This window comes from Daphnia magna, linkage group LG6 (assembly GCF_020631705.1).
Source record: "Daphnia magna isolate NIES linkage group LG6, ASM2063170v1.1, whole genome shotgun sequence".
Taxonomy (NCBI): Eukaryota; Metazoa; Arthropoda; class Branchiopoda; order Diplostraca; family Daphniidae; genus Daphnia; species Daphnia magna.
Window position 1 is genome coordinate 8,841,824 of NC_059187.1, and position 21,495 is coordinate 8,863,318.

General features: G+C 37.8%; 4 protein-coding genes, 1 long non-coding RNA gene and 1 other non-coding gene across 26 annotated transcripts; 4 read left to right on the plus strand and 2 right to left on the minus strand.

Annotated features, from left to right (window-relative positions):
• The first annotated feature begins 1,018 nt into the window (after nt 1–1,018).
• Nucleotides 1,019–2,318, plus strand: LOC116925201. Its single transcript, XM_045175120.1, has 2 exons — nt 1,019–1,614; nt 1,676–2,318. Exons 1-2 carry the CDS (start codon nt 1,446–1,448, stop codon nt 2,158–2,160), a joined length of 654 nt encoding a protein of 217 aa, XP_045031055.1. The 5' UTR covers nt 1,019–1,445; the 3' UTR covers nt 2,161–2,318.
• A 210-nt stretch (nt 2,319–2,528) lies between these two features.
• Nucleotides 2,529–5,015, plus strand: LOC116925199. The gene is made up of 4 exons (XM_032931858.2): nt 2,529–2,579; nt 2,657–2,748; nt 3,578–4,099; nt 4,173–5,015. Exons 3-4 carry the CDS (start codon nt 3,601–3,603, stop codon nt 4,535–4,537), a joined length of 864 nt encoding a protein of 287 aa, XP_032787749.2. The 5' UTR covers nt 2,529–2,579; nt 2,657–2,748; nt 3,578–3,600; the 3' UTR covers nt 4,538–5,015.
• A 938-nt stretch (nt 5,016–5,953) lies between these two features.
• LOC123473783 lies at nt 5,954–7,253 on the plus strand. Its single transcript, XR_006648062.1, has 3 exons — nt 5,954–6,218; nt 6,353–6,595; nt 6,660–7,253. It is a non-coding gene; the product is annotated as an uncharacterized LOC123473783 (long non-coding RNA).
• A 1,943-nt stretch (nt 7,254–9,196) lies between these two features.
• On the minus strand, nt 9,197–15,731 carry LOC116934541. Of its 21 annotated transcripts, none has more exons than XR_006648476.1 (19): nt 15,688–15,731; nt 15,513–15,618; nt 15,118–15,450; nt 14,823–15,025; nt 14,618–14,740; nt 14,027–14,561; nt 13,646–13,958; nt 13,124–13,581; nt 12,528–12,733; nt 11,733–11,884; nt 11,557–11,642; nt 11,246–11,416; nt 10,866–11,181; nt 10,585–10,788; nt 10,032–10,522; nt 9,698–9,960; nt 9,563–9,633; nt 9,443–9,500; nt 9,197–9,345 (listed from the first exon to the last, which is right to left on the minus strand). It is a non-coding gene; the product is annotated as an uncharacterized LOC116934541 (transcript). The 21 variants fall into 21 exon arrangements; XR_006648474.1 differs by having other exon boundaries at nt 15,118–15,453; XR_006648481.1 differs by having other exon boundaries at nt 15,118–15,373; nt 15,688–15,729.
• Nucleotides 15,732–15,762: 31 nt separating this feature from the next.
• LOC116925234 (U1 small nuclear ribonucleoprotein C) lies at nt 15,763–16,891 on the plus strand. The gene is made up of 5 exons (XM_032931905.2): nt 15,763–15,938; nt 16,017–16,059; nt 16,126–16,234; nt 16,297–16,371; nt 16,434–16,891. The coding sequence occupies exons 1-5, from the start codon at nt 15,931–15,933 to the stop codon at nt 16,766–16,768; spliced, it is 570 nt and encodes a 189-aa protein (XP_032787796.1). The 5' UTR covers nt 15,763–15,930; the 3' UTR covers nt 16,769–16,891.
• A 244-nt stretch (nt 16,892–17,135) lies between these two features.
• Nucleotides 17,136–21,349, minus strand: LOC116925231 (ubiquitin carboxyl-terminal hydrolase 31). The gene is made up of 13 exons (XM_032931901.2): nt 20,055–21,349; nt 19,808–19,986; nt 19,680–19,743; nt 19,485–19,623; nt 19,152–19,417; nt 18,878–19,089; nt 18,679–18,784; nt 18,478–18,618; nt 18,291–18,417; nt 17,979–18,209; nt 17,679–17,919; nt 17,457–17,613; nt 17,136–17,346 (listed from the first exon to the last, which is right to left on the minus strand). The coding sequence occupies exons 1-13, from the start codon at nt 20,979–20,981 to the stop codon at nt 17,296–17,298; spliced, it is 2,841 nt and encodes a 946-aa protein (XP_032787792.1). The 5' UTR covers nt 20,982–21,349; the 3' UTR covers nt 17,136–17,295.
• Between the last annotated feature and the right edge of the window lie 146 nt (nt 21,350–21,495).

The following is a 21,495-nucleotide window of genomic DNA, read 5'->3' on the forward strand; positions in this document are numbered from 1 at the left end:
TATATATTTGCATGTTACAAGGTTCCTGTTGTAATTGTTTGTATAGTCTTTTATTTTTATATTCTAGGTGAACAGTTGTGATAATATCGACTCGTCCGTATGGGTTTTGAGAAATCCTGGCTGAACTCAGTTGCATAGAGGTCATACAAGGGTGAGGTTAGTTTCTTCTCAAATCATTGACAATAATTTTATATCTATACAGGCTCAGTTAGGTTAGTTGCTTGGAAGCTGGATGTTTGTTAATAGGCTTTAAATTTTGTACTGTTCTTTATTCTGTAAAGTTGTCCTTCACAATATTTCGCTAGCGTGGTGTGGATATGTGATTGGGGTGTTTTTTCTGCGAAACGATTGGTAAGAACGAGATTCTTGTAGGAGCCTTTTTAGTTATTGTGCGGTTTTTTTGCGTATAACTTCATAACATCTCTAATTAAACAGGTGACAAGGCGAGTATCATGGACATTTGTGACTGTGTCAAGGTAATCCTTAATGACCTGAATTTAAAAATCGTTTTTGGTAGATACAATCCTTGTACGGTTATCAGAAAAGTGTTTGCTGTGCTTCGAGTGGTGGAAAAAAATAATCTATAATTAGGTCCAGGCAAATTAAAATGCATATTTAACTATTATTTGATCAAATTTTAATGAAAAATTTTATCTTGGTGGTTGCTTGTTGCAGGTCGTAGTTCATCAGCATTGGTTAAATATGTCCTAACTGATAATGGGGGAGATAGACGTTTGAGTAAGAGCAAATTGATTGTGGTTATCATTTGATCCGTCGTGGCATCTTCTCGTGATAAAAATTTGCAGTCTGTCAAAAGCCGTTTGGAAAGTGTCATATACTGCGCAGATTTTTATTCTATGTAGAAACCATTACGATTGCCAAGAAATTTTCTGCTGTTTGTGGGCGTTTCATCAACTGTTTAACTCGCTCGGCATTGCCATTTCCCATAATGCGTATTGACGCATTTTGGCAATTTGCGATTTGGCGCATTGCGTTTTACATGTATTAGGTAGTATGTTTCGTTTTATAATGTGTTTTTCGGGAGAAAGTCCTTTGTTAAATTAATTTCACATGGTATTATCTCCGAATTTTTACGTTTCTTTGTTAAGGATTGACGGAGGAATCGGCCCACGATGGTGATCGACTACAGACAATGATCGTTGCCATACAGCCATCATTCAGCCACGGGCTTATTCATTTGTCTACCTTGTTCGATTTGGTTATGAATTACGACGAAACGACCAGTAATGGATTAGTGGATGATGATACAGCCTCTGCTATTCAAGCCGCTATTCATTCAGCCTCAAATGCGTTCAATAATACGGAATCCCTCACCGTTTATCACATGAAGCTGTACGGAAGACAGTTTGCTTTCTTTGACTACTGATCTTACTGCGAAAGAGGCTCAACTCCGCGTTGAAGAAACTAAGCTAGTACAGTTGCAGATGGAACTGGCGACTTGGCAACGTGAAGCGCAAGCACTCGGTCATCAAATAGCAGATCTTGATAAAAAAATTATCGATGCTGACAAGAGAGCCGCACAATCTCGTGCAAGGGCGGAAAGGAAAAAGAAAGACAGGTGGAAGTGGATTGTAGGAACGGTCTTTTCACTCGGTATGTTGAAGTTGTGAAAATGATGCGATGAAAATTGAGTTTCAAATATAACCTCAAACAGGTTTAGCTACTCCAGGCCTTGTCAAGAACGAGAATGATATTAAGAAACAGAAAAGAGATCGTGACGCTTGGCAGAAACAGGCGCAGCAACGACGGGAAAACCTTAACGTGGTAAACAATCACCTTCGCGATATTGCAGTTCGCCAGCAAGCCGTAAATGACTTGATGCAGAAAACGAAGAAGAATGTTTTATCTGCGCAATCGATTCTGGAAGGACTTCGGACGCAGTATGCAATTTTGAGTAGTCTTGGCGTTCAGATTAGAAGCGTATCTACTTTCTTGGTGTCATTGAATGGAGAAATGGGCGTAGTTTACAGACAACATCAACTGATGGTGCTCTTCAGACCTTTGTTGCAATCTGTTGATAGTATGTTGAATATTCTAGAGGGCAACGCTAATACTTTAGCTAAAATAGGTCACAGGGGAGCTGTCAACAAAATCCGCCGTCACCTTTCGCACGACGTTATGCCATCATTGGGAGATTAAGGGAAATGGTATGACTGAACGGATATTTCTTTATTTTACTTGGTTAATCGTTATTATAGACTTCGTTGCAAATCATTTGGTTAATCCCCTAAGTTCTTAACTTTTACTGAAACCCGATCCTAAACGGTTTTATATAGCAAATACAATGTTGTACTCTATGGCAGATTCAGTAATTCAACTAAATTGGAATAGACATTTAACATTGTTTAGTGGCGGATATGTATTTTATCCAATAATGGTACGTAATTTTGAGCTCCATTGGCATAGGATTCGTACCGGATTACCATTTTCTTTAAATTTTGCTCTTGATTGTAACGTGAAGCAAAATTATTACTTCAAGTGTAGTACAATGTGAAATAATGAACTATTACTAGTTCTTTATTTCGAAAATTACGTGATGGAAGGATCAAAGACAAAAGGTTTGTATAAATATAAATATATATTTTTTTCAGCGCTTGAACTAATGTTCTATTATGATTTTATTTTTCTCTTTAAGGACGTATTCTGTCCTCTTGTATAATCAACCGAAAGCGTTTGCAGTAAGCGTATCAGTCTTTTGTTTTTTAATCTCGGTTGTCTTCCTCATATGTAAGTTTGTACAAACATTTACTTTTCTGTTTTGTTTACGCCTATTTCCTCCGATTTAGATTCAAATTGTTCAGCGCTAGCGCTCGAACAATTTTACAATTATTTCTGTCACTGTTTGTTTCTTTTACATGTTATGGTGGTCCACCATTGGTGGAAACGTATGACAACCTAGTTGCTATTTCAGACGGGGTGGGGTAAAAAAAGATGGCTTAAAAACATGCTATCTGAAGTTAAATGGGATCAATGCTTTATATTCGGTGTTAACAGATAAAAAGTTCATGGGTGAGGGCAGGGAGATGGTAGGTTGTACCAAAAATTGATGATAGTAATTAAATACTTAAAAAAAAATCAGATGGGAAAATCCAAAAGATAGGAGTTGATTATTTGATACTAACTAAACTTGTTGACCTTAACCAACTGCTAAATAGCACAGCGGACGTGACATAGACGTTCACAAGAAAAATAGCCAACTACGTCACACAAATTTCCAAGATCAATAGTTCAAGCCTTTTTAAGCGTCCCAAATAACCATCGATGCTATTCAGAAATTCAAACAGTGTCTAACGTTAATGTTCTGTGGACGAAATGGGTACAATATCGTCACCGTTCCTGACGTTTTGCGTTGTCTGTTCGTTTGGTAACATAAGATTTTACTTACTTACTAATAATGTATTTTTAATAAAAATATTGTACAAAAGTTCTGATTATAAAGAAAACTCTTGGCCAAATCAAAGCCAACGTGATAATACAAGTTATTTTTTAGTAATAAAAGAGTAGCATATTTATCTTCTTCTAATGAATAACACGATTTCTTTTTTTCTTTGTTTAGTGACAATTGTAAATTTTGGATGGATGGTACTAGCTGCTCCAGTTAGTGATCGACTACAGGAAATGACGGCTGCTATACAGCCTTCGTTTAGCCAAGGGCTCGTTGATTTATCAAATCTGTTTGATTTTGTTACGAATAACGACGAAACAGATTTTAATTTAAATGAAGACGATAATTCTACGTTATTCATACAAAACGCCATCCAGTCAGCGTCAAAGTCTCTCAATGAAACGGAGGCCATTACCGATCATCACATACATATGTATGAGGTTAGTTTGCTTTCTCTGTCCTCTGATATTTCCGCTAAAGAATCCCAACTCCGCAACGATACCAATGAGCTGGAGATTTTGTCAACTGCAATGACTAAATGGCAAGCTGAAGCCGAAAAGCTCCAAAAGGAAGTGACAGAACTCGATAACAGAGCACGTGAGTTGGAACAGAAAGCCCATCACACTCAACATAGGATCGACAAGAGAGTAAGAAACAGGTGGAAGTGGATAACTGCCTCGGTGCTTACCGTTGGTAAATTTAATACATGAATAGTTGGTGAAAATTTTTATGTTATGCTAAATTTTTCTTGACTGCATATACATAGGTTTAGCATCGCCTGGTCTTGTCATTGGTGAAGTTGAAAGAAGAATTTTTGAGAGAGACCGTGATGCTGCGCGCAGTCAAGCGCATGAAAAACTACAGTTGCTACGAATAGCACAAAGCAATCTTAATGATATTGCAGCTCGCCAACAAACCACAATGGAGTCTATAAATAAAACACAAACAAGTCTTGCATCTGCTCAAACAATGCTGGAACAAATGCGACTGCAGTATACGGTATTGGGAAGTCTTGGTGTCCAAGATTCGGAACGTTTCCACATTCTTGTCACTGTTGAATGGAGAATTGGGTGTTGTGCATGGCCAGCAACAACTTATGATGCTTTTTACCCCTTTATTGGAATCTATTGATAGTCTAGTAACTTTTCTGGAGAACAATGCCAATATGGTAGTTTCATTAGGTGACCAGGAAGCCTTGACGAAAATCCGTCAATACCTTTCTCAAAACATAATACCTCGATTGGAAATCGACAAAAAATGTGGACTCAATGGAGGAAAGTAACAACGATACGAGTATAGGACAATTCTGAACTTGCTGTCGGCTTGAAAACTAAGCACTTTCAGCTTGATCAGCAATCTAACTCTGAACTGCAAGGAAAACTTCTAAATGACTCTAATGTGGAACTTGAACAACTTCAAGTAGAAACCGAGAGATATCTTGTGCCAGCCTTTATTCTTAGAGGATCAGCTCATAATAAATGGGACTTCTAGCTCGACAGATTAATCGAAATTAAGCAATGCCTAAATTATAGGCGTTGCCTGCACCTGGCTTTACTACTAATTTCACCAGTAGCAATTTATTGATGTAATACATTTTATACCTTTGAAACGTTGTTTAGGTTACTTGCTTTTGCTCGGACACACTTTAATTGTGTAGTGCGGGTTTCGTACCCTCTGCTGTTTCAGGGAATGTGACGCCACGATGGTGTGACGCATTGCGGAGACCATTGAGATGGAGCGCATTGGAGATGTTGCGCGAACAGCCCTTTTGTTCCGTTTATTTAAAAAGTAGCTAGTCTGACGAAAAAAACAAACCAATTTTCCTAAAAGCGTTCAATTTTGAGTAAAATGTTTGATTTTCATTAAATTCCAAAAGATATCGTTTTTTGGGGGATTTTGACAAAAAGTGAGAAGCCTATTTAGCCTTCCCACTTTTTCATTGTTGGCAAAGTTATAGATGTAGTTAAAATTCATGATTTCAATTCAGAAATCAACGATAATTGTTTTAAAAAATCTAAGTTTATTTTTGCATTGTGACCATACACCATAGATTTTTTTATATAAATGCTGAAATGGTGCCACATTACTCGTGGCGTTCGTTGCGGACTTTTAGGCAACTTTCTTATGTCCTGCTTTAAGGTGACCTTTCATGTTTACCAGTAAACAGTGAGCTCGTTTTTGCATCAGAAATTTCAGGAGAAAAAAAAAAATTAAGATTCTAAACAAACACAATGGTTAAAATACAGTATTGTGAAACTGACTACTACAAAAATATAAGTTTTAGAGAAACTTTAGAATACCAGCAATAGATAAAGATCATTTACTTTTTGCATCACTGACTCAGATTATTTACTAGCTTTCATTCGTTCATAGGCATTGTTGCATTAGAGCCTGCTGCATTTGTTGCTGCTGGAGTTGAACCTGATCTTGTTGACGAGCTCTGGCCTCAGCTGCCCGCAGCTGTTCCAAATGGAACTCTTGATGCTCCCAATCGCCATCCTAATTATCTTAGGTATAATATAAATAGTATAATATAATATAGAAACCAAAAACAAAGCACAGAATATTTTAGTTGGCTTTTCTGCTTAATGTTATTGTTACACTTAACTTTTGGAAACATAGAAGTGTATACAGATGTTCAGGGTCAAATCGATGAAATGGTTGAGCCAAAAAAGAACTTCATATTACTTTTGCACAGGTCCTAACTCAGTGTACGTGGTTTATGCCCCACTATACAATCCAATAAACTTCAGGCTGAGGTCTTCCAGTGCTGAGAATTTATTTGGCAAGCAAATACTCAATAAGGAGTTAGGTAAACAATTCTGTTTTATATCACATTTTTATCATACAAATTGTTTATCTCAGTAGTATTTAGTATGTCAGAAATAACAATAATGTAGTAAAGTAAATTTGAATGTAGTTATGTTTTTGTTTTGTTCTGTTAAGGTGGAACAGTGGAGAGAAAAATATTCGCGATGGGCAATTTGAGATCCAAGTAGAAACGGAATGGCTATTGTTTAAAGGCTTAGAGACTCGGCAAATGGTATTACATGGTAAATGGTTAAATGGTATTGTGACAGCTTAGACAAGGTTGCAGAAGGGTTGCGTTACGTCGCAAAATCTTCACATCATATTATTTCCGCTATTGCTGATATTACTGAGTCCAGTTCCATGATTTGACTGAAAACGGTATGTTGGTTTCCTTTCCATTGAGTGCGAAACATTGATCTTAACGGCTGGTGTCAAATTACAGGACGAAAAATGTTGCATGCCTTCTTATTCGAAATCTGTGGATTGCAAGGAGGTTTCACATTGGAGAAACGCGAGCAGCAGTGTAACGATTACATCCGGCGCACGGTCGGACGTGATAAGATCGTGCTCATGCTAGTAAGCGGTGGAGTCGATTCCGCCGTTCGTGCTGCCCTTCTCCATAAAGCTATAAGCATAAAGCTACAGGTGATAACTCGTCGCGAGTGCAGGGCATCTATATCCATTCTTATCTTTTTCTTTTTTTTTATATTTTATCTTTACGAAAAGATACAATATGTTTGCTAATTTACTTTATTTAAGTTATTCAGCGACAGTTAACAAGCGTTTTAGTAATTTACCTTGGGCTACTTGAAATTATTATTACAAGTTTCATTTAAGTTCATGGTAAAAGTTGAAATTCAAAGTGTATGTCTAATGGCACAACGGTATAGCATCGGAGCGGTACGTAGAAGATTTAGGGTTCGATTCCCTAAAGAGTTCAGTTACATTCCAATGTAAAAATAAATTCCATTGGGAAAATTCTGATTTATGAGTTACAAAATCTCTAAGTAAAATTAGAGTGCCTTAACCAAAGACTTGTAAAGCTCTATTCTTCAACGTGGCTATTGGTCGCATATACCGGAACATTACAACTCAGATGGAAAACGAACCCATACTACGATGATTAATCCCAGTCAATTTAATGTTTGTTAATATTAAAAAAACGATTAATTAATGTCACTACATATTATCCATCATAGACACTGAATTCCACTACAGCTGAATGGGATTCGAACCCAAATTACATCGTATTCCAGTCCATCGCTCTACCATTGAGCTATGAGAGATACTACATTGTAATCTAAGTCTTCAACACATTAAGGTAACTGTGCAAAATTGTACATAGGGGATCAAATATCAATGGGGGGATATAGGGGGGTTGCCAGAAAGGTATAGCATCCGACTAGCAACTCGAAGGTCCGTGGTTCGATTCCACGTGGGTTCCTGATGTCCTGGGCTTCCAACATTCCCAGGGGTCTACCTTCCCAGGAGCCAGTCGGGTCGAGAAACTTCCCCATTACGAAGTAATGGGACGGATATTTTAGTAATCTTTAATACAATTTCTAAATAATAAATTTTAATAAATTGTTTATTTCGATTTATCGACGTGCCTGTGTTACTTATACACTTTGCAACGGACTTTAACCATTGTCATCCCCAGCCGTAAGATCTCATATATATTTCAGATTGTAATATATATTCATTTATCTGAAACTGTTGATTATTTTAATAATTTGGTTGACTCTTTCAGGATTTGAACCCTTAATCTGTGGCGTATCGTGCCGATGCTCTACCACTGAGCTATAAGTCATATTAACATACTGTCTACATTTTCGTGTTAATTGAGTTAACAAATTTGGACTTAGAATAATTTTTGTAGCATGATTCAAGACAATTTCCTTTTAATATGTCTATAATAAATACATCTAATTAAATTGCGAAACGATTTACCATAAACTAATGTGCTAAACTTCCGACGGGATTTGAACCCGGAAACTTTAGATCCATACACCAACGTTCTACCACAGAGCTATGATCCTTATGTAACATCAGTCAGGTTAGCACATAATTTTACGAGCCTATAAAAATTGCCTTTATTATCTTTTCGTGCCTTCTAATATTAGTGAATAATTATTTATAACTCATGGCTCAACGGTTGAGCATCGGCAATGCACACCGAAAGTTTGGGGATCGATCCCCAAAAGAGTTAAATTAAATTCTGTGAAACTACTTCAATACACCGGATAATCCAATATATACAAAGATTGAATAATAATAATTATTAATGAATTATCAATATTACAAAATATTCTACAGGTAAACAAAACTCTGGTAAATATGAAGTTTCAACTATGTTGAACAGATATCTACCAACTACAGAATTGAGATGTCATCGGCAATAATTCAAAGGCAATCCGGGAATTCGCAGTACAAGAACTGCACATCAGTGGCCATCTCAGCAGTGTTAAGAGCCCAATCCTTAAAAGAAAAAAGTGTAAATGTCAGGAATGTATAGAGTGTGAAAACAAAGTAAGTACGAAAAACAAATTTTTCAAAATTAATGTAAAACAAAATTTGTATTGATAATTCTCCACATGAACAAATATTTTGCAACTTTTAAAAGGTTGAATAACCATTTCAAAAATTGCTGTCAACCAAGGCAGGGGGAGACACTGCCTCAATTGACTCACCGGGGAGATTACCCAGTGCTTGGCTAAGAGAAGCCGGAAGAAGAGCTGAAGATTTGGAACATTTTTACAGGAGCGATTAACCTTTAATTCGGATTTGTGGGTAGCGACATAGCCCTCCATAAGCATTTCATCGAACTATGAGGACCCCCACGTCCCCTTTCCGGCCAGAGCCCTCCAAACCTCGATATATGTTGTTTTTATATATACCGTACAGTAGGGGCATGACCCCCTACGGGCTTATTACGAGTCAAGGGGAAACGGGGCCACAGAAAAGAAGGGAGCCCAGATATACACTTCAATTTGTCTTTAATAAAATACCGTAACATGAGAGAACGTTAATAAATCATGGATATTTCCAATCGCGCTTACAATTATCATCCATTGCTTTGGCACCCAGCCTCGATCAACATACTATTCTAATTCAGCATGATTTGTAGTCTACATTAAACGAAAAAACACGAGTTAGTATTACAATTTTGCTGATACATCTATTAATACGGTGAAATCTTTTTGGCATTTTCTTACGATTTATTACCAAGACATTGTGGGATTAAGAATAAATATCCTGTCTACTTTGGTAAAAAAATCCTTCCCTGTAAAAAAGAAAAGTATGAAAGTGGGTTCATAATGTACAACATGCTTTTTGATAATAAACCTTGCTTGTCAACAACCAAACCAGCCACAACAAATTTCATTCCTATCTAGTTTGGTAGTAAAAATCCTTCCCTGTAGAAAAGAAAAGTATCAAAATGGGGGTTTGTAACGTACAGCATGCTTTTTGATAACAAACCTTGCTTGTCAACAGCAAACCCATCCACAACTAATTTCGTTCCCGAACGCTCTGTACAAGTGCAAAAGGTGTACAAGACTAATCCTGGGATGCGGGAAAGCCACGGGTGGTAAACAACCACTTCAAGTCCATATCTCCTTTGCTATCGTTTGCTTCGCGCGCGTCTTGTGGAAGAGTGCTGGTGAAAATTCATCAACAGAGCTCCGACATTTTCAATGCATCAACCGTTTGGATTCTGTCCGATGGTACAATGCCGCTTTGAACTGATCAAATCGAGTAGTACGTACTTCAAACGAAATGAATGAATTTCTTATTTGCTTTGTTGCTTCCCCACCTTCGTCGTCTGCTGTTCTACGACCACAACAAACCTGGAAGCTTTTGAAGATGATAGTTTTTAGGGCGGGGATCAACAAGGCAGCTCTGGATAAGCATGGGCTAAGTAAGCCATAATTACAGTCACTGTCAGCTACAATAAAAGTGACGTATGGAAGGTTATATTATATAAAAATTAAGTGCCATAGTTTGCATATCCTAAAATACGTTTTTAAGATGTCTAAATGGTGGTTGCATCTTGCATGAGTGCTATAAATGAACTAAATCAAAAAATTAAATCGGAAATTATTATTGCATTAGGACGACCTACTTGAATTACTTTCAAATGAAAGTAAGAGGTTGCAAGGTGATCTGATAAAAGTCTCTCTAAACTTGTTACCTGTGTCCATTCATTTTCAATTGGAGTAATAGTGTCCAGCCTGGGGCATCCTTCTCAACAGGTTTGATGTAAAGAGTTGAATAACTTTGTATCACGTTGGCGACACCGAGTCACTGACCGAGATTTTATTACAGTGCGGAACTATTGGGGTTGGCAACTGTAAAATTTACTTTACCGAGCATTGTTTTTTTCTAGAATCCAAGCAATCATCGATTTGGAACCGGGTGGTGGTAACAGGTGTACTTGTGGTCTTTGAGGAGTTAATGGTTTCTTTAAACTGAAAGTTGATGAGAACAAAGTCATTTATCCCAGTATCAATACTGAAGAAAGTTCCTTTCATACATAGGAGCTCCCTGTATGATGCTTACTGGGTAAAGACCTACAAAATAATAAATCTTTGATCATTTATCTAAATGGTGCACCCCAAATGGTTTTCTACTGTAAGAAGTGGCCAACCTCCTATGTTGTAGCTTCATAAAAAAATCTTTGGAACAAATGATGGGCTGCTATGAAAATCACACTGGGACAAGTTACTTTTAGGAACACTTCTCAGATTTGCTTCCTTAGTCAGATTTACTCAACAAATTTGCCATCTCATCACTGAGATGGACAGACAAGCATGTTTTGCAGATTGTTTGCAGCACAGTTATTACTGCCTTGGTGTAGCCAACATGAAAAATCATAAGTTCCAATCTATGTTACCAAAGGCGCCCACACATCCTATCAGGCCTTTTCCACATGTCTAACATTTGACATCTTTTACATTAATCTGCTAGAAAAACAAAATAAAAAAGTGAATAAGGCAGTTGATTGATATTTATGGGATGTTACTGTACCATTCGCCTGACAAGCATTCCAAACTGCATAGGTGTTTGGGAGGTATCACAGCTGTACAAGTTTTGTGCTACAATTTGGATATGGTTCCGTTGTTGTATTCGCTGATGTCTCACTGTCCCTAAGCAGATCCTTGCTCGCAGATATGTTGGTCTATTAGAAGAACTTACGCTCTATACAAAGGACAATAAAACAGCGAAGAAACGTGCAACACCAAATGTCGTTGTTGCGTAAATCCAGAATGATGAGACAAGTAACTACAAGTCTAACTAAGGTGACACTAAGAGGAAAAGAAAGACTATAATATAGGTACTTTGTACTCCTTAGCTGACGGGGGGAAATAGACAATTTTGACGTTAGCAGACGTTAGCGCCTCCCGTTTGCCAGGGGTAACGACATCTAGATTTTCCGCATGGAACCCACAAAGAAAATAGATTTTACTTTTAGATCAGTACAATTCTAGCTTTTTAGTGCTTGAACTTTACTAACCTCAGACAGTTGATTCCAATTTTAAATTTAAAAAACCTAGAATATCAACAGCTAGTTGCAAGACGAGGCGTCAAATATTTGTAGCTAAAACTGTCGTTGGTCAGCCTGTACTGTTGATAGCAAGAAAAACACGGAATAAAAGCTGCAACACCCTAATGCATGCAAGAAAAAAATTTGAAATTGTTAGAATAATACAGCTCATTTTTTAATTTTTGAAAATTGCCACGAAAATTTCCCCGAAGTAACCGGAAATAGCCAATATCTCCGGTAATAATGATCCCATAACAAAACGAGTTGGGTTTTCGTGATCCTTATCAAATTTAGGGTTGGAATGGCGTGTTTTTAGCCAAAAGTCGAGTTTAACCAAAATCGCGATTGTTCAGGAAAATTAGCGATTTTTGCCGATTTTCAGGTATTTTGAGCTGATACATGCAATCGACCTCAAATTTGACGAGGATCACGAAAATGTTAATCTTTTTTCTGATAGACCTACAAATAAAGAGTTATTTGGCATTTTAAAACCGGAAGTAAAACCAGAAGTTGAAATTCCGTTAATCTAAAAAATGAGCTTTGTTCTGCTTTAAATGGTTAACAAGATTTTTATTGCTGTAAAAGTAAACTATTTTTAATAAAAGTTATGCGGTGCTTTAAAAGTTCGGCTCTTCCCTAGCAAGACAAGTTTTCTCTAAGGAAGTGGAAGTGCCAAAAGTTCTAAAAGTACGATTTCAGTTCTGACACATAAATACACTCGAATAAAAAAATCATACATTTAACACGATCAAACTCGTTACTTACTTGGTCTTTTGTGAAAACCTGCAACCCCAACATGACAGAACTTGTCAAAACAATGTTTCGGGTTCTACTAGTATAGAGCAAGGGCGAAACGCGTACCCCCTTCTGATTTACGAACGCACCTTGCGCGTGGCGGCCATGTTTGTATCTTGAGAGTTTTCTGCGGTTTTTTTGTCCTACTATTCCTTATGTGATTGGAACTCCGTCTTCTAAGAATATTCACAAAAAATATTTGCGTAACAGTTGGATTATCTAAAACTACATCATTACAAAGGTAAGTAAGCAAGCTACATTTCTATATAAAATTTATCGTTAAAAAACATGCAAGTATTAATGTAAATTTAATTTACATTAATGTGTTTACAGTTTCACGATGTGCTGCATAGTAAAAGGATGCACTCGAAGTAGATTAACTAATAACGACGCAAGGTTTTACTCCATTCCCAAAGTGAGAAATGACGAAACAGAGTTGTTGGTGGAAAGAAGAGCTCTTTGGTTAAAAAGAGTTAACATTAAAGAAAAACAACTGCTTGTTTCTGGTAAAGTTTGCGACAAGCACTTCATTTTAGGTATAACTATGACATTTAAAATAAACTTACCATGTTTTACTTGTCAATTTGTAGCTAATACTTTCCTTTATATTCATAATAGGCAAACCTAGTTATGAACGTGATATATCTAATCCAGATTGGGCACCAACTTTGTTATTAGAAAACAACGAACAGCTTTCAGCAAACAGGTGTCAGAGAAGATATATACTTAGCCAGGCTAGAGGTTTGTGGTTGAAGTTCAATTATATTTCTGTTGACATCAATAACACTAGTTTACAGCATTATTAGATATTTCAGCTAGGTTTGCTAGGAAAGGAACTATTTGCTTTTAAGAATTTGCTTTTAAGAGGTAATACAACCTGTAGAATATACAATTTTGATTTTGATACAAGTGTTTCATAAACAAATTCTTCTTGGAAATTAATCAAGAAGCAACCAAAGTCTTTCAACGTATAAATGCAAAAGAAACATCGCTTGAGTTCACAAACCAACATCTGTAGCTGAACCTGATTCACAAACAAAATCATTTTAAGTTGCACAAAGCAATGGTGAGTAAAACTAGACTTTCACCTGATAGAAGTAGGGCTGACATCGTTTTCGTTGTAATATTCCATTGTCGTCTACGGTCAGACAGAACTTTGTATCGGGAGTAGCAGCTTCGCCTGAAGTATTATTCCTGTGAGAATAGGGACATTTCATTTCCATCACAGCATCTTCGTGACAAGCGCATTTGAAAATTCCATCAGGGGTTGCCGCCAAATATCCATGTGAAGGACAAACATACAAGCCAGCGCCATGTATCTCAAAGTTGGTATGTAAGTTTGCCTCTTTCATATATTGTTTGAATCTCCTTATTGCTGCCCCTTCGTGCTTTATCCCCCAGCTAAAAATACACAATAAAAGTAATATTTAATTACATTATTATAGTTAATTGGTTTAAAATTAGTATACTCTGTGGCTTTTGAGCGGAACGCACAATCCGTTGGGTACGCCACTTGTTGTAATAGGGATTTCGAAGGATTACTCAGGTTGGTTTTTGACACGTCGTAAACTTTACTGGCAGTAACTCTACCCTCTCTTGCCTTGTTCCACTGCTTGCAGCTAGCTTGAAGAGCCTGAACAGCAGACACAAATGGAGATGTCTGATCCAGATAATGAAATAAACAAAAATCTTCAATCCATCTCATCACCTGATTCCATTATAAGTCTGAACAGTAATGAAACTAGCTTATCAGGCACATGTTTAAAATACTTCTTATTTATTCTTCTTCCATATACATTTTAGGTTCCTGTGTTTCCCAAGACTCTCAGTCTCAGTCTCCGTCTGGTAGTTCGTGTGTCGAATCGCTTGCCATAATCAATAGCAATGAAAGTAATGGAGAATTACTTCAATCATCATGTCTTGAATCAATCTCAATCTGCTGTTCAGGCTCTTCAAAGCAAATAGTTCCTTTCCTAGCAAACCTTGCTGAAATATCTAATAATGCTGTAAACTAGTGTTATTGATGACAACAGAAATATATTTGAACTTCAACCACAAACCTCTAGCCTGGCTATGTATATATCTTCTCTGACACCTGTTTGCTGAAAGCTGTTCGTTGTTTTCTAATAACAAAGTTGGTGCCCAATCTGGATTAGATATATCACGTTCATAACTAGGTTTGCCTATTATGAATATAAAGGAAAGTATTAGCTACAAATTGACAAGTAAAACATGGTAAGTTTATTTTAAATGTCATAGTTATACCTAAAATGAAGTGCTTGTCGCAAACTTTACCAGAAACAAGCAGTTGTTTTTCTTTAATGTTAACTCTTTTTAACCAAAGAGCTCTTCTTTCCACCAACAACTCTGTTTCGTCATTTCTCACTTTGGGAATGGAGTAAAACCTTGCGTCGTTATTAGTTAATCTACTTCGAGTGCATCCTTTTACTATGCAGCACATCGTGAAACTGTAAACACATTAATGTAAATTAAATTTACATTAATACTTGCATGTTTTTTAACGATAAATTTTATATAGAAATGTAGCTTGCTTACTTACCTTTGTAATGATGTAGTTTTAGATAATCCAACTGTTACGCAAATATTTTTTGTGAATATTCTTAGAAGACGGAGTTCCAATCACATAAGGAATAGTAGGACAAAAAAACCGCAGAAAACTCTCAAGATACAAACATGGCCGCCACGCGCAAGGTGCGTTCGTAAATCAGAAGGGGGTACGCGTTTCGCCCTTGCTCTATTTGGCTGGATGCAACTAGACTGCGCAAAACTCTTTCAGTGGTTCGTCTGCTCACGAACTATCGCGCATGCGTGAATAAAAAGGCCACGAGGAATTAGTTTTATACTTTTATAACCCTCAAGTTAAGGGTTTTTTCTGCTAATTTAAGAATACCAAAAGAGTTACTTTTGTAACATGACTACACATTTGTCAAATACCTTAAACATCTTTTTATCATATTTCCAGGGAGAACTAAGTTGGCATCAAGACATCCTATGTTCCTTGTTCCAAGAAGCAGGGAAATATTTACAATACAAGAGTCATCTAAAGAAAGTCCACAACTGCAAATTTTCTTAAGGGAAGTCTTTTAATACTATGTACTAAACTAATTACCTCGTACAACATAATCACCACACCAGCACCAACTGGTATCTACGGGGCAATAGCACTTCTTGACAATTCAAAATATGGTCAGCAGATGGCTTTGTATTACAAAAGTTAGTTCTTGTGAATAGCACTAGGTGCTGTGGGAAATGTCCGGCAGCCGACAGCGTTAGTTTTGAGTTTCTTAGTTTCTGTTCAAAGTCTTTTGAAGATTTCTTTACGTCAAAAATAGTAGTTAAATTCATTTCTACCATGCCAAAGTAAGTGAATTTGTTATACTAAGCATTAATATAAAACGTGAAGATTATGTTTACATGGTTATTGTTTTTATTTTCCAGATACTATTGCGACTATTGCGATACTTATTTAACTCATGATTCGGTAATACGTAATTGATAATTTTCTTTAATCTGATATTCAACTAACCACATTTTGATTTATTTGAAGCCTTCGGTACGAAAAACACATTGTTCTGGAAGAAAGCACAAAGAGAATGTAAAATTTTACTACCAAAAATGGATGGAAGATCAAGCTCAAAGTCTGATTGACGCAACCAGTAAGTTGTTTATTCATTCTGATCATTTGTTTACATATTACATATTTCAAATTATCTTACAGTTGAAGCATACAAGAAAGGAATTATGAAAGGTGGTGCTGCCATGCCACCTCCTGGAAATCTGAACTTACCTGGAAGTACGGATAGTACATTTTTGTTTCACTTTTATTATCTTTATAACTCTACCGTATATTTAAAGTGCCACCAAGACCACCAGGACCAGGACCACAAATGATGGGTCCAGGAGGTCCTATGATGGGAGGTCCACCAGGTGGACCAATGATGGGTCCTGGAGGTCCAATGGGTATGCCTGGTGGTCCACGTCCACCAATGGGCCAGATGGGACCAGGAGGACCAATGAATCCTATGGGTCCTATGATGATGGGCCCTGGTCCAGGGGGACCAATGCACCATATGATGATGAGACCAGGAATGCCTGGAATGCCAGGGATGCCTGGTATGCAACAGGGAATGCAACCTGGTATGCCAGGAAGACCACAAGCTCCTCAAGCACCTGGAACTCAAGCAACATGATTTTTCATTGTATTGACATAACATTTCATTAAACATAATTTTTTCCCAACATCGTTTCTAACATGTATTGCCTCAATGTCTTTCTGACGAACACGTATAGTTACACATACACATGAAACTAAGGCGCGCAATTTGTACACACGATAGATGTAAGGGTACAATCTTGTTTTTGAGACAGTTAAGAGGCTGAACAAAGACATTGATATGTCCATCCCATTGAAAATAGTCTGGTCTTTAATAATTAATATAATATCAAGTGAGCCATGCAACCAATGAGCCGCCTTATTAATTTAATTTACCATTTTACATGGTTGTCAATCAATAATAAAAAGCAAAAAATAAATTGAATGAGAAACTCAAGAAAACGTAACCAAAAGGCCTCGGGTGCTGTATTTTCAAACTGTATATGAATAGAGAGACAGATAAGAGACTAGGGCAATCGTCAACTTACAAGAGGTACACGGTCATGAGAAATCAATTTAGAATGGTCGTCTTTCTTGGCGGAATCAACGGAGGGTGTTTCTTATTTAATGTTGCGTCTGAGAGCTATCATTGCGTCGCGGAGCTTCTGGCGTACCCTAAAAGAGAGCTATTAAATGAACAGTGCGACGTAACGGAAACATAAAACAAACTAGATTTTTTTAAATGTACGAAAAGAAGCGGGACTAGTTTGAAAATCATAGTTTACCCAGTCTCCATTCAAGGCAACTGCGTCGTCATCTGACCAGTCAGTAGTTTCTTCATATCGAGCAAGACTAGCGCTTCTGACCCCTCGACCACCATTGCCTGCTGGCAGAGTGGAATATAGTCGATCCTTGCGACTGAAATTCTCGGTGGAACCCCTCCTTTATGCCACCGAAACAAGGTGGTTAGTTAACCGATATAAATTAACAGAATTATTAGAACCCACCTTGAATTGGATGCGGATAGCTGAGAACGTGCCTCTCCGCGCGGTAACCGAAAAGCCCAGTGTTCAGAACCTGAACTACTACTACTTGATGCCTCACTTGATCCCGATGATGTCGAGAGGCAGCGCCGTTGATAGAAAAGTATGTAAGCTGAAGTGGTCACGATATCTGATTCTTTGACCCGTGACACATGTGCATCATCAAATAGATACCACATACCATCAGTTGGATTGCGACAGTAAGCTTGAGAGCAAGGATATATTAATTCATAGAATAGGATGGTTTTATGGTGAGACCTTTACCAGTATAGTGACCACCAACGAGTCCAGTACCGTGGTGATTGCAGACCGCGTAAAGATCGTAAACATGTTCATCTAATCCCCTTCGATTAGACGGGTTGTTGGGCAGGCATTCAGTGTTGTGGGAGTTATAAGCGATAGTTGAGGATCGAAAAGAAGAACGCATTCTGAGAGGTGACCACAGCGAGCGCCATCCGACTCCACTAGGGTTTTGATTGATATATCCATTATTACCTATAGCAAATGATGATTTATTAAGAAAGGGTTAAAAAAAACGGAAGAAATCGACTAATATAAGGCGGTGAATAGAATTACTTTGGATTTCCTGACTGCTCAAATGGGAGGAATGGGACCGTGACGCCAAGTGGTTAGTTAAATCAAGCCCATGCACCGGAAAGTCAATCATCACCGACAATTTAGACATAGTTCTCTGTTTGGCCGACTATAAAAGCAGATAGGCTAAGAATGTTGTTAATTTTGAAGAACTACGTAATGCTAATACCTGCTTAAAGCGTTTGAGATGAACTATGAGAATATCCGGAGAGGACCATAAGGCTAAACGCTTGACTACTTCTTGTTTACGATTACAAGATGGACAATGCCATGCATTCTCAGGACCTAGTTGCTCCGCTTGGGTGTATAACTGAATGAAAACCAAATATAAGGACGAAAATTACGAATCAAGTTGCTCATTGTTCATTACCTGGAAACATTCTTCCAAAGTTACTGACGTGCATTCTTCATTAGTAGCCTTGAGCTGGCCAACACTGGAATGTTCTTCAATCACATCTTCATCATTAACAATTGCTCTATAGCACAAAAAAAAAAAAAAGAAAAAAGGAAAGGGGTATTTTTCAGATCCAATTGGTTTTCTAAAAATCAATCCTGTGTTTGAAACGTACTTTTCTTTGCTATCCGGGTCCCATTCGAGAACAATTTTAACGTGCAGTGGTGTTCCGTGTTCTGGATCGCACAGACTAAGGGCAGCGTCAACTGCCTCAGTGTACAAAGGATGATCGACAGTCGCATCCAGATAGAGAGGGCCATCTTCCCCTTCTTCAGAGTCGATGAAGCGACATACACCGTCAATGATTCGAATATTGAATAATGGCTCCTAAGAAAACAAAACTATAGAGACTGAGTTATTGTTCATTATGCATTATGCATTACACACACCTCTTGTTTCTGGCAAATAACTTGATGGTGGACGACTGATGCCATTTCTTTGAGCAATAGCTTCTGAAGGTCCTCAAAAGAAATTTCCCTGGAAACTTGCATGGTATAGCAACTGCCTATCCGTGTCTGGCTATGCACGTCGACCAGTACATTAATCCAGCAAAGAACTATAAATGCTCCATCTTCTTCACAAGGCTCCTTAATATCGGGAAGCTCGATGCAGTAAAGCGGGTCAGTCTCTCTTAGTACCGATATTGGTTGATTATCTAGTTTCACGTGAAAAAAAAAAAACACATAATTTAGGAGATACGCATTACGGAATAAAAACAATACCACTATGAGTACGTAGGAACCCTTGTTCGTCAATTTCGGTCAACAGCATTCGATGGAAATCAATCCCTGTATCCGAAGATAGGACTTCCTTCAATTCCTTAACATCTGCCTGGCCGTTCATACATAAGCCAATCCGTACCTAAAGGAAACAATCTGTAATTAGTACTTCTTTATAAAGTGATATGGTCGTCATACTTGTCTAGGTTGTTGACAGAGATAAACAACATTCACGTAAACATTTTGGGTCCGCTTGCGAGGGCTACCAAAAAATAATAATATTAGTAAGAAATCATTCGCTAAAGTAAAAATACCAATATTTTTACATTGGTAAAGAAACACAGAGAAAAGGATCGAAGGTGGAACTCTGCTTTTGACAATGAGGGCAAGTAAGTGATGACCGAAACTGCGCTTGAAACAGCTGATGAACAAAACTGGAGTTGCATCGCAGGTGGTTTGCCATCGTTTCAGCAGCAACGATTTCATCTGGCCTTCCATACGAATTCTGAAAAATGGGGTAACAGATAAAGGATAAGTAAATAGAAAACTGAAAGCAGTTTATCAAATAATTACCTTAATTTTTTTGTACTTCTTCTTTGTGGCGGTGTTAAGGTCTTCATGAACCTTATCGAGCAGCCATAGCAGAAATTCCTGGGCATCATGCTGCGCCGCTCCACGATATTGTGTCCCGTATTTATCGATAACTGCCTTCAATTTAGAAGTCATTTCCGGTTCGTACTGACTAGACCATAGGGCCTTAAGCAACTCAGCAAGCTGTTCCGTGATTTCACCCTTTGTACCACCAAATTTGCGAATGTTCAAACGGCTTCGCCGATTCAGATCCGACTGGTACTGATCAGTGACAAAGTATTCGGCCAGTAGATCTGTATGGTTGAGACATTGCAGTACGGCGTTGATAAAGCAAGTATTGCCGTGATTGCGTAAACCTATGACTCCGGGAGTGTAATCTAGCCTTGCTGGAAGAGTACTGCACTTTCTCGTAGTGGTGGTGGCTTTTGGTCTGTTTCCATTGGTGTGATCCAAATGACTGGAATGAGATATAGACTGGGGTATTGGAACAACTGGAATAGCACTGTCCTCTTCTAGTTCTTCTTCACTATTTTTTCGCCTCTTCCTTTGGCTAGCATGGTTTATCGTCAAGACAGACATCTGCTGAAGGACTTTTGAGAGAAAGCCTCCAGCCCTCTTGCTGTTACTATTCTTAGTATTGACATTACCAGCACCTACAACGCTGCTTTCAATAGTAGTCAAATTGCTGATGGACGTCCTCCTCGAAGAAAACTTGTCATTCTTCTTTCTGCTAGGGGTTCCAAAAAGAGGGTTTTGAGCAAAACGTGCTGAAAATCCCCTCCTCAGATTCCTTTTAGGGTGATAGTCATTTGAGTCTAGGTCATAGCTGTTGGGATGGTGAATTGGTTGCTCATCCATCCCATCCATTGGGGTACACACACCCAATGTGTCTGGAGGATATCCCAACATTAGTGTACTCCAAAAAAATTATAGACTTTTGTTTCTGCTAATATTTCACTCGATTTGATGAAAAAAGTGATTAGGCCTACATGTATTCCACAAAAGTAATTTTGATGATCGCCGACAAGTAGGGTAACAAGTTAGGCCACACCTATCTTGATTTTTTGTTTAACACGTAAAATCTATATGGTTCTCAATCACTCCATACACTTTGCAATACGTCCTTTGATCAGAAAATGACAACAACACCTTAAAAATTAAACTTTACAACACAAATACAACTGACCGAGCCCTTTTAGCTCGTATTACTTTTTTTTCCCCTTAGTTTTCACTTATTGCCGTTGGAGTGAGCTGGTGGGTGCTAAACAGTACACCTTCCAAGCGACTACGTGCCGCCCCGAAGTAACAACTATCAAACTAACAAACTAACAAACTAACAAACTAACAAACTAACAAACTAACAAACTAACAAACTAACAAGTTAACAAGTAACAACTAACAACAACTAGGAAGTAGGAACTAG

Excerpts from the sequence above, each read along its gene's own strand:
- LOC116925199 (XM_032931858.2), top strand. The coding sequence starts at position 3,601 with ATGGTACTAGCTGCTCCAGTTAGTGATCGACTACAGGAAATGACGGCT. Across the intron at positions 4,100-4,172 it reads TGCCTCGGTGCTTACCGTTG|GTTTAGCATCGCCTGGTCTT; the intron begins GTAAATTTAATA and ends GCATATACATAG.
- LOC116925234 (XM_032931905.2), top strand. Across the intron at positions 16,235-16,296 it reads AAGTCTGATTGACGCAACCA|TTGAAGCATACAAGAAAGGA; the intron begins GTAAGTTGTTTA and ends ATTATCTTACAG. Across the intron at positions 16,372-16,433 it reads AAATCTGAACTTACCTGGAA|TGCCACCAAGACCACCAGGA; the intron begins GTACGGATAGTA and ends GTATATTTAAAG.
- LOC116925231 (XM_032931901.2), bottom strand. The coding sequence starts at position 20,981 with ATGTTGGGATATCCTCCAGACACATTGGGTGTGTGTACCCCAATGGAT. Across the intron at positions 18,619-18,678 it reads CTTTGGAAGAATGTTTCCAG|TTATACACCCAAGCGGAGCA; the intron begins GTAATGAACAAT and ends GTTTTCATTCAG. Across the intron at positions 18,210-18,290 it reads GAGCAGTCAGGAAATCCAAA|GTAATAATGGATATATCAAT; the intron begins GTAATTCTATTC and ends CATTTGCTATAG.
- LOC116925201 (XM_045175120.1), top strand. The coding sequence starts at position 1,446 with ATGGAACTGGCGACTTGGCAACGTGAAGCGCAAGCACTCGGTCATCAA. Across the intron at positions 1,615-1,675 it reads AGGAACGGTCTTTTCACTCG|GTTTAGCTACTCCAGGCCTT; the intron begins GTATGTTGAAGT and ends AACCTCAAACAG.